This window comes from Trachinotus anak, unplaced genomic scaffold, assembly GCF_046630095.1.
Source record: "Trachinotus anak isolate AG129_WGS33_773 ecotype Australia unplaced genomic scaffold, CSIRO_AGI_Tana_v1 ptg000005l, whole genome shotgun sequence".
NCBI classification, from domain to species: Eukaryota; Metazoa; Chordata; class Actinopteri; order Carangiformes; family Carangidae; genus Trachinotus; species Trachinotus anak.
Genome location: NW_027273856.1, coordinates 23620182 through 23632254, shown reverse-complemented (window position 1 = coordinate 23632254; position 12073 = coordinate 23620182). Strand labels below are relative to the sequence as shown.

General features: G+C 39.6%; 1 protein-coding gene across 1 annotated transcript; it reads right to left on the bottom strand.

Moving 5' to 3' along the window:
- Positions 1 to 1608: 1608 nt before the first annotated feature.
- On the bottom strand, positions 1609 to 10494 carry znf513a (zinc finger protein 513a). The gene is made up of 5 exons (XM_071479121.1): positions 10313 to 10494; positions 9016 to 9152; positions 7671 to 7805; positions 4434 to 5207; positions 1609 to 4319 (listed from the first exon to the last, which is right to left on the bottom strand). The coding sequence occupies exons 2-5, from the start codon at positions 9053 to 9055 to the stop codon at positions 3361 to 3363; spliced, it is 1908 nt and encodes a 635-aa protein (XP_071335222.1). The 5' UTR covers positions 9056 to 9152; positions 10313 to 10494; the 3' UTR covers positions 1609 to 3360.
- Positions 10495 to 12073: the final 1579 nt, after the last annotated feature.

Sequence of the window (12073 nt, the reverse complement as noted above, 5' to 3'; positions counted from 1 at the left end):
GTAGAGCAGCCATGAACTGCAGTATCTACAGGGCATTTTCCACACAAGGCATTTTTACCTATTACAAAAAGAAAAGCTCATGCAACAAATTTTAATAATAAAATCTATTATGCTGCTTTTGTTTCACAGTCCTGGTATAGTAAATACAACAAGCCATCCTTATGTTATCAGTAATGCCTGTGATTTTCCTATTGTGTGAAGTCAACATGTATTGTAAGAAACTATTTACAAATAACACAAATGATTTAAGTCATTTATCACAGCACAAGTAATTTTAAGTTCTTATAGAAGAGAGTTCTCATCTCATGATTGTATTTATATCTGAGAAGAAAGTCCTTTGGGTTTTTTAATTTATTTTTATTTATACCTAAGCAACCCAGCTGTTACATGTCCAATAATGATGTAATGTACCATCCTATATACAGTGCATTCAGAAAGTGTTCGGACCCTTTCATGTTTTCTTATGTTGCAGCTTCTAAAATAAGAATAATAATAATTTTTTACTTCATCGATATCCTAGGATGACAAAGTGAAAACTAATTTTTAGAAATTTTTGCAAATTTACTAAAAAGGAAAAAAATGAAATAATCATATTGACATAAGTATTCAAAACTCTTTGCTATGACACTTGAAATTTAGCTCAGGTGCCTCCCATTTCTCTTGATCACCTATAAGATGTTTCTGCACCTTGACTGAGTCTACCTGTGCTAAATCGAACCGACTGGACAGGATTTGGAGAGGCATACGTGTGTCTGCATAAGGTTTCACAGGTGAGAATGCATATCAGAGCAGAAACCATCCATGAGGAGGAAGGAACTGCCTACAGAAGCTCAGACACAGGAGTGTGTTCGAGGCACAAATCTGGGGAAGGCTATAAACTGAAAGCACTGAGGGTTCCCCAGAGCACAATGGCCTCCATAATTCTTAAATGGAATCGCTGTAGCACTCCACCGATGTGGGCTTTATGGGAGAGTGTCCAGACAGAAGCCTCTCCTCAGTGAAAGATACATGAAAGCTGCTTTGTGTTTGCACAAAAAAAAAGCCCCTGCAGGACTCTCACTCTGTGAAAAACAAGATTCTCTGGTCTGATAAAACCAAGACTGAGCTGTTTGGCCTAAATTCTAAGCATCATCTCAGGAGGAAACCAGGCCCCGCCCATCACCTGCCCAATGCCATCCCAACAGCGAGGCATGGCTGAGGCTTGTATTCGCTGCCAAAGGTGCTTCAACTAAGTACTGAGTAAAGGGTCTGAATACTTGAATGTGATATTTCAGTTTCTACTTTTTAATGAATTTGCAAAAAATGTCAAAAAACCGAAGAACACTTTCTGAATGCATTGTGATGAGAATCAACCCAAAAAACTATGTTGTGGGCCAGAGAACCAAAGCTTTGAATTGCATCACTTCTGTGATAATTGTGGGTGTTATTTCCTTGAGCAACTCTTTTTAAACTGCACATAGTAATTTGACCCATTGCATTATTGCAAAAATGTCACTACAGATGCTCCAAACAGTAATGACATAACTGAATTATGAATTATTGTGACTCTGCTTAAATCAGGTGTGAAAATGTCACCAAGATTTAAAGACAAATGAGAACAGTCTGATGTCTGACATTCAGTGAAATTAATCCCATATGTTTATTTCAAATTTCTCACTTAAGGCATTTATGAGACACTGCATAAGGACAAAAATGGAGACGTGGGGGATGTCAGTACTAGTCAATGCATTCAATGCTCCATTGTGTCATGGCAAGTTGGCAACCTGAAAAATATATCACTTGCATATAATAGTCATTCACAAAGAGAGTAAATTTAAATCTATTGTTTTTCCCCATCGTAACTAAATGACACACCACACATTCAAAATTAAAATAAAAACATTCTAATTCTATATATTAAAGTATGCACTTCTAGCAGTGTATTACGGCCACATTAGAAAAATAAAACAACTATTACACACTCACATGCTTATTAATACTATCATCTTTTTTTTTTTCTCCCCCAAGTAAAAAAAAAAAACACAAGAATGGGCTAATTTCACAGTCAATAGTAAACAGTAATCCAAAGGAAGGTGATTCAACGAAAAGTCTCGACAAGTCTTTTCCCAAAAACACGTCTCAAAAGGAATTCATTTACGACCAAAAAATTTAAAGATTACTGATATGTAGCAAGTGTGTGGGGGAATTTATTTGAACATGCCCATGTATGATTTATGTCACTCCTGAATCACAAACAAGAGGTGTATTGATGCTTTTTCTTTTTTGCTCTTGAACTTCATCCTAAACCTGCCAAAATGCAGCTGAGTGTGTATGATTGTGCTTTTCCCTTTAACCATACAACCAAGTCAAAACTAATATGCTTGTGCATGTGCATGCGGTTTTAGTGTTAGAATAATGAGACTTATTTTATTTTTTTTGCCAACATTTTTGTGTTCCTCATTACTTTTTTTTTTTTATCCTGAGGGGTTTGGCAAAAATAACAATACAGTTCAAGACACGGGAGATTATTTAGTAAGGTTAACACAACCTAATCAATCAATATAGGATGTAAAACAATTCCAGTACTATTAAATAGCACATTGCTAGTAGTACATACATCAGTAAATTCATCAGAAGGCATGCCATTATCAGAGCTTGTGCGCCAATGCGAAGAAAGCACAAGACTGGCCCTTCTAAGGACCCATCTTAAGCTGCACTGTGTAGTCTCAGGAAAAGCACACGTTTTAATTTAATGTGAAAATGACCTCATGAATCAAACCAAAAGTTAATCATTATTTCCATCCTGCAAATGTGATATGAGGGTAGAAATAAAAGCTGATTATCAGTTACATTCATTTTATTTCCTTTGATTACTAACAATACAAAAAAAAAAAGTTTGACCTAAACTTGTGGCACTGGCAACTTTGATAAAAACAGAAATGATCTTTTATTACAGAAACTACACAGTGCAACTCAACGGTTCAGGCAAAAATGTGCATGAGTTCCATGTATTGAGGAGTATTTGGTAGTGATATGTGTGGTAGTGTGAGAGGGAAATGTTATAATTAGTGTGGAGTAACATACAGAATGAGACAGTGGAAGGACTTCAACAGTAGAGACAGTCCATTTGTCTTGACACAAACACAGAGTAACAGAGTAGAAGACAAACTATGAACAGACTCATCCACCTTACTCAACCCAAAAGGCATCAAAATGTTCGGGAACAATTGTGCGAGATTCTACAAATAAACAATTAGCAGCCTCTGAAGACATCTGACAAGAACACGAAAAGACTGACACACACTAAAACTATATAAAGGCTCTGTGAAAAAAAAAAACCAAAAACAAGTTGCTGGTAGCTTAGTTCTGCTGAGTTATATTTTATACAATCTCAAGTTTATAGCACGAGTGTATTGTCTGACCTCCCTCCCGAGACATATACTGCATATCAACCCCCGCTTCTTTTCTGTGGGTTTGGACTCCAACTCCCATCCCTTTCCGCATTTCGTCGTCTTCATCATTGCCCGACATTGGAACCTTGACCCAGCCGTCTGTGGCCAGACCGTGTTTCTTCTGGTGTCTCTTGTAATTGTCCCAGTGTCCAGTGGTGTAGCCGCACTCCTGACATTTGTACGGCTTTTCTCCAGTGTGCCGAAGCATGTGCCGCTTCAGGTTCATGCTCTGGTTGCAGCTGTAGCTGCACACGTCACACTGGAAAGGTTTGGCGCCCGAGTGCACCCGCTGGTGGCGCTTCAGGTTGGCCAGGTTCCCGCAGGCATAATCGCACAAATGGCACTTGTAAGGTTTCTCGCCTGTGTGCACTCTGTGGTGGCGCTTGAGGTTGTCGAAATGCGCTGACGCATAGTCGCATTGTGGGCACTTGTATGGTTTCTCGCCACTGTGAGTTTTCATGTGACGTGCCAAGTGGTTTGGGTAGTGTGTGAGGAAGGGGCAGGCGGCGCAGGTGTACACCTTGTCGCTGCGCTCACCAGGGCTGTTGGGAGATGATGAGGTGTCTTTAGTCAGCATTTCAAGGGTACACTTGGCACAGATTTGGGCCGAGGAGCCGTCCTCGTCCTCTAGGACAATGCCACATAATCGACATGTATAAGGGAAAAGTGAAGGGGGGAGGGCGGCACCGTCTGCTACACCCCCTCTGGTTGCCCTGCTGCCCCCACTGCCTGTGGTTTGCAGAAGAGGTGGAGGCTGGTGGCCAGGAGGTGGGTTAGAGGGTGGTATGGGTGGTGGCGATGCCCCCTTTAAGTCATCAAAGACTGATAGGGAGTCATTGTTCTGGGCTCCCAAACTCAGGTTTGACGTTGGCCTTGCAACCTCTGAAACTTCACACAAAGATGAAATACTGAGTTATCATATACATTAATGATTGACAGTGACAGCTTAAAACATAACTGGAGTTATGGAGAAGAGGTAAATCATTATAAAGACATACATACCCTTGGTTGATGCACCAGGCTCTTCCCCACTGGGTCTTTGCCCAGTCACATGCCTCTTCAGACTGTTCTGGCCACTGGCAGGTCGCGGAGGAGCGTCCTGTCCCACCCCTGCAGATGGCACATGCATGCGCTGGTGCCTCTTGAGGTTGCCAAGGGAACTGCAGGCGAAAGTGCAGCTGTCACATTTGTAAGGTTTCTCCCCAGTGTGGATGCGCAGGTGTCTCTGCAGGTTCACCAGCTGGGCTGAGGCGTAAGTGCACAGGGGGCAGTTAAAGGGCTTCTCCCCATTGTGTGTCTTCATGTGTCGCTTCACATGGTTGGCGTAACGCGAGGAGAAGCCACAGAGGTGACACGAGTGCAGTTTGGGCAATCTGTCCTCAGCTGTCACAGCTTTGTCACCCATCCCGTTTCCCACCCCTTCGTCATCGAGCTGTGAATGGGAACATGAGCGAGGCATCCCGCTGATACCTCCAAAAGGTGAACAGAAGTCTGTACTTTTGGCTTCCCTGGAGGCTTTACAGCACCTAAGGCAATAAGGGCCAACAAGGTCTATGCCAGGTCCCAAAGGTTCGTCACGGAGCTGTCCGCAGCCCCTGCAGGACAGGTAGGGAGGAAAACTGGGCTCCGACTGGGCTGCTCTGCCCTCATCTTCCCTACTGTTGTCAGTTGTGCAGCGAGAGTTGTCTGTTTCACTTTCCATGCTGAGCTGGCCGTAGGCAGGGCTCTCCTCATCACCCAGAGGATACACAGAGAAACCAATCTCAGCAGCTACTTCTGCGCAGGGACGACAGACAGAAAAAAATGTTTGACTTACGCACAATCCACTCTGCCTGACAAAGTATTCTCTAAATTCTCTAAATCTACACAGCAAGATACATGTTTGCAACTCTTCCCTCTCTGTATTATACAGTATACAACCTTGATCAAACAGATAATCTCTTTGAGATGAAGATCTCTGATGGAATAGAGGAAAAGTAGAGTAGAAGAGAGAAGACATGCAACGAGCCTCAGAGACAATCCCAGACATTTCTGTAATTATACTGTATTTTTCAGTGCCACCGTTAGAACAGATGCTCAGCAAAAATATACAGAAATCCAAAATTACCAGTATTGAACAAATGAATCACACATTATATATAATATTATATAAATAATCATAAGAATATGTGATGCTATAATTTCTATTTCCAGTCTGGGTCTGGGGGCATGTGATTGGCTGAGGGGTGATGGGGTGGGTATTTGTGACAACATCATTGTGATGGAAAGTGACATGATTAAATAATGTAATGAAAAATGTAATGAAAAAAATGCCAATAACAAATACATTCAGATTTCAAAAAGGTCATTCTGAAATAGAAGAAAGTAATGAAGAAATCACATTTTATATTTTAGTTTATACAGAAACATTCTGGACCATACAAACAAACTAAAGTCAGAATCTGTTGTAATGAGACCTGACTGAAATGAAGGCACCTTAAGGCACCCATCCACTCACTGAAGTATTAAAACTGACAAATACAGAAAACAACCAGCAGTTAGTGAAAATGCCCCTGCAAATACATCACACTGAGTAAGGTAAGTTCAGGACAAAGAATCTCAGCAGAGAGACGGTACTGTTTGATACTCACAGTTCTACCAGCAACATCAATTTAGTTTTTTAGACAAAAACAAACAACAAACAAAAAAAAAAAAAAAAGAGAGGTGATTTTTCCAGGAGGCAGAAGAAAAAAAAAAAGCTTCATCACTTCAAGACGCAGCGCTCTCCGGCGTCAGTGGGTGTTTCTGAACGTGACCGAGCCAGAAGAAAACAACCGTCCTTCACAGATGCCGAGGCAGGATGTGAGGAAGGCGAGAGTCGAGACTGCCCTTTTATCCTGCCCCATGGAAACCCCTCGTGGATGATTACCAAGCCTAATGATAATGATGATGACTATAATGGTGAGGCTGCTGCTGCTGATGATGATAATGATGATGAGGGTAGATGATGATGATGATGATGATGATGAGGGGGAAACGATAATGGTAGTGGGGTAGTGGGAGCAGAGGCAGCAGATGATGATGATGATGATGATGATGATGATGATGATGGTGGTGATGATGATGATGATGATGATGATGATGATGATGATGATGATGATGATGATGATGATGATGATGAATAAATGCCCTCTTATAATGGTGTCCTTGATGGTAATGGTCCTATTTTTATGACCCTTATATAATAATGGTGTCTCAGCTCCTTTCTCTACTTTTCCATTTTTCAGATCACTCCCTCTGACAAAGAGCCATGCTGGGGAATATGAGCTGGTGGTGCCATTTCTCTCACTGTCGCACAGAGGGGCCACACTTCATCACTGAGAAACCCACCGTAAAAGTCCTTTTTGTAGTGCGACCACTTCATTTCCTTTAGTGGTTAAGCCATTAAAACAATTTTCATCTTTGATTCATTCCATGTCTTCATGGTAACGACAGGAAGTGAAAACGGGGGCTTACACAAAACATAATGATACTATTGTCCTTTCACCAAGCAAATGTACTTCAAACTGGGGACTGAACTGAAATGTACTATAATGACCAGTCTATGTGATCCTCACATTCACATCTATTGTAGAATCAATAGACACATTTGCAATAGGTGATATCAGCCTTCCATAAAATATACTAATACAGAACTCTTACAAACTCAGGCAGAAGGGCAAACATGGAACATCTGAAAACAGTGGGACACTAAAAGAGGAAAACTTGGTCTACTTACAAGTGATAGAGTATAAAGACAGATGGGCAGGCAGATATCAACAACACAAAGATACACTCCTTAATTATTTATTAACTCAAACCCTGATTTTGATACCATTTATAGCAGGGTTTCCCATACATTGATTTATTCATGGCGGCGTGCCACAATATTTTTCCTGACCACCACATATCGATTTGATTTGCCTCTCTCTCTCTCTCTCACTCAAATTTTTGTCAGTGGATCAGTTTTAACACATTCAACTCCACAGACAGTGCACAGCATGAAAATTACATTTCTGTTGCGATTATTCTCGACAAACTTCTAAAAACATATACACCAGCTGTGCCTCTGTTGTATTTCTGAGCCCAATGAGTGTTTGCTGTAGCATTGAGCTGCACTCGGTGTTGCCATGGTAACCACAGGTGTTGCCAAAACGACAAGGAGTGAAACCTCAAGGTTTATAACTTTAAATGCATGATTATAAAAAATGGATTACAAACCTGAGAACTTTTCCAGACCTAAAAACTTGTTGTCATGATCAGGATCATCAAACTCAAGGTCTTGTCCGAGAAGAAAGTCTGTGTCTAGGCTGAGGTTTCCAGGAGCTTCAATGGCTACACCATCTTCAGAATCCACTATAATCATAGAAAGAATCCAATAAAAATTAAATGACAACTATCACTTCACTACAAGTTATAAGAAGGGTCATTCCTTCATTATTTGCGTCAATAAGGACAATGCATAATTTCAGAAAAAAAAATAACAACACAGAAGCTTCTCGAGTTACTGAGTTGAGTTCAACATCCTCAATTGTCTGCAGATCAATGGGGAAAAAACTCAGTTTTAGTTATAATCTTAATAAAATCAGCAGCAAAATGTTGGTGACATACCTACATGGTTAGTTTGGCAGGTTAAAGAGGTTTATGGTAATGAGAATGCTGCCTTAAACCACACCACATTACTGCGAAGCGGTATAAATGACGTAACTCTCCTCCTATAGAGTACAAGAGCATTTCATGAACAAAACGGTAACTCTTAATCGTTGACAGATGGAGCTCTTTTACTGCAGTTACAGCTAATGATGCCTGAAATACTAACTTGATCTCTCAAGCTTGATGAAATCCAAACAACTATCACACAGCTGTCACTCTTCAGAAAACTACTTTCAAGCCAAGTCACGGACATCACGCTCAGCAGCCCTTTTTGGCAAATCCTTGGGTACCAGCCTTATGCTACCATCTACTGGTCATTTTAGTGTTTGACTTAATGTCAATAATGTATCATGAGTGTCGGATATGTAGGATGTTTATTCCTACAGGGGCACACCTCTTCATAGGTCCAACAATTACAACCTTGCTATTAAATGCTGAGCAAAGGAGGTGGAAATACATTACTTGAAGAAGCATTATTCCAGATAGGGCCATGAACATGAATCATAGCTGTTGTCCATGATGAGCTCATCTCCCTAGCTACTTTGTTGATCACGTTCTGGTGGGTTAGTGAAGATAAAAAAAAAAAGATAATAAAAAAAGAAAGTAATTTTTTCATACCAAACAGCTCTCAGCCTGTCTTTAAATGTAATAACAACCTCATATCCTAAACCTAATCCATTATTTATTACCGGACTGTGGGTCAGTATGATCCATATGAAACACTAAGCAATTCAACAACAATGCCTCGTGTCCTGGCGTGAGCAGAGCAAGGGGAAACATATGGTAATCAACCAGGCCAATATTCACAGGACGGGAACTATTCTTTTAGATTAAAGACATGAGTAATGGTTTCAACAATGTAGCTCGGCTATGCTTTGACCTATCATCTTAACAGAAATCTGTGAACACTTACACTTGACTGGCTGTGGATTCTGCTGTTTTTTTCTTGGCATCTTCCAGTCAGCCTCTCTCTTTTTTGCAACGTCTTCTTGCAGACTTCCACAACCATCAGCTCATTCTCATATGTTTGGAAGATATTCTTCAGTAATTCTATAGATGCAAGACAGAAGACACATACATCTTCAGAGGGAACATAATACATTTACAAACCTAAGTAAAACATTGATAGGATAGGACAGCTTGTGTTAGCTAAATGAAGATAGTGTTGCAACTAAGAATCCTTTTATACACAAATGGGTATGCAGATTCTTTTCAAAATTAACAGTTTAATTGTTTGAATTTAAAGTTAATATTTAAAACAACACACAAAAAAAGGAAAAGGAAATATTCACATTTGAAGATAAATCAATAAAATTGTTGCTGATTCATTTTCAGCTGATAAAGTAACCAATTGTACAACAAATAATTTCAGTTCTAAAATCTACATACATATTATCACAATCAATAGCTCCTTGAGATTGAATTTTGTCTAAATCACTCCTTCAGGTCTGAAGTGAACAGAGACGGTGTCATTTAAAAACAAATCTTGATGCTGCTCATAAACAGCTCATAACAGACACATTACACAGGTATGTCAGTCACTTGACTGTAACACAGGCAGATTTTCTAGCTGCTTCACGTCTGTTTAAATAAAACAGCTAATCATGGACGCTATGAGTCACTGAAGCCCGTCACTAATTCAGTGTTATGTATTACTTTCAACAAACCTATTGTGTGCAAATGAAGCGAGGTGGAGGATATTAGACAGTATAATTAACATACTGTAACCCAGCAGTTTATTCTAACACAAAGACACAAACAACAGATCTTGAAGGTAGCAACAATCGTAGGACACAGACGTCGTTTGCGTGTATGACCTGCTGTATTCCCACTGTAAACAAACTAGAAATCCTCTATCATGTCGCTAACCACCAAGCTACTTTAACAAAATGGCTAACATATTAGCTCTGGTCTCCGACAGAAGCCAATCAAGCGAGTCAGCTAGCAATTTAAACTGAGACATGTCTTCACATAGCATACAGCTAACTCATGATATCACTGTACGAAAGGACATGTCAGCAGAAACTGGGGAAAATGACGGTGCGCAACCCAATGAGTGGCTAATCAAAACGCGTCCTTAACAGGACCTACAAATGACTGACAGATGCCATCTTCAGTAAAAATCAGCCGTGTCTAAACATGTTAACCTACAGCTAAATTAGCCGAGTAGCTAATGTCAACTTCAGTAGTTAGCTTTCATGCTAACTTACCTATAAAACGTAAATATTCCTGTCGACTGAGATGCTTTTCAGCGTCGGTGTACACGCCATTAGGTGTGAAGTGTTTGTCCTTAAATGTACAACGTCTGGAGATCCGCCATTTCTTCATGAGCTGCGGTGACAAAGAAAGGCAATTAATGGTATTTTTCATAACTTAATTGATTTTCTGATCCGCTTGTGATCCAGCAGCAGCAACAATAAAACTTCCGGTCCGAATCCTTCAGAGTAAAAGCGACATATCAACGCAGCCTAAAACTTACATTCAGCACCAAACTGCCCACATTATACACTTTATATTCATTGACTGTTACTTTATTCTTACAGAGTAATTTAACTTGTTGATGTGTAAGAAGAAAAACTTAAGAATTCAGTCAGCACAATGATTACACTTGTTCAAGATAATTTTAGTCTGTTTAGTCTGTATTTTTTATTTTATTTATAGTTCCATGAAAAAAGTATTTGTTTTAATGGTTAAAAAAAGAAGAGATTGATAAAATATAACATGTAGTAGAAAGGCAGTTTTACAGTTGAGCAGGTGCTGGCTGAAGATATCACCTTGGGTATCCTTCCTTTACAATGTTAACCTAAATGAGACTCCTTTAAGTAGTGTGCTTAATATCAAAAAGCTCACACACATTCACTTGTTTTTCTGTCTGTCAGGGTCAGTCTGTTTTTTTTACTTTTGAGATAAAATGCTAAACTGCCTAAAAACACATATGACCAAAACTGCTCTTCTGACCTTGCGGTCACCGTGGTAAATGGGAGAACACTGTTTTTGGTTTTCCTGTTTTCACCGGCACAAATTTCTACCATTTCAGATGAAACAACATTATAACTCACTATTTTTTTTTAAATGTTTAAAAGTCTCTGCTTTTATTCTGAAGGCCTGTTGCGCTCACCGGATGTTTTATTGTTGCTGGCGCGATGCATCTTGATTCTATTGTATACATTTAGGTGTTTCCGTTTCCGAAAATAATTTCCGGTTGCCTCACTGAATCATTGTAGTTGTAGTTCTTATAACCGAAACGTCCCTATTATGATTATAATGGCAGGATTCTTTCACTGCTCTGGGCGTGTGCATCTGATGTAAACAGAGAATTTTACAAAAAAAAACAAAAAAACAAATGTAATGAAAGAAAATAATGGAAGAAAACCTACTATTAGCCTACTACCCGCAACAAATTTAGGCAACTTTAAACCCTAAAATTACAGTTCACTGTCACAGTTGACAGTACAGACCAATCTACAGCTTTTATAGAATATTTACATGGAAAGAATAAAATTCATCTCTTATATTGATGTTTTTTTATCCTTCACAAGATGAAGATGCTACAATGTAAAGCAGTTGTAGAGAGAACAAAAAGTGACACAAATGCAGCAAAACTGTTTATCTATATGAAAAACTTTTTTTTTTTTTAAGTGTCCTCTTAAGTTTATCTAATTATCTGCATTTCACAAAAGAGGACAATCGCGACAACAGAATTCAAAGCAGTCTATTTGTTTTTACATGATACAGTATTGCAAAGAGGGAACAACATTATAAACTCCCATTACACTTTACAGTAACACACAGACCTGCTCTGGGAGGGTGTATCAACAGGCCCACAGACTTGACTGGGTCTCTGAAGATGTTGCAGGGGATCCCTAAGGAACAGCTGCCTTTTTACTCTACTGATCTCGTTAGACAGTAACAGAGTAGACACGCTCACGTCTTCCCCATAGGATGCACCTTTCAATATTACTCAACAAAGA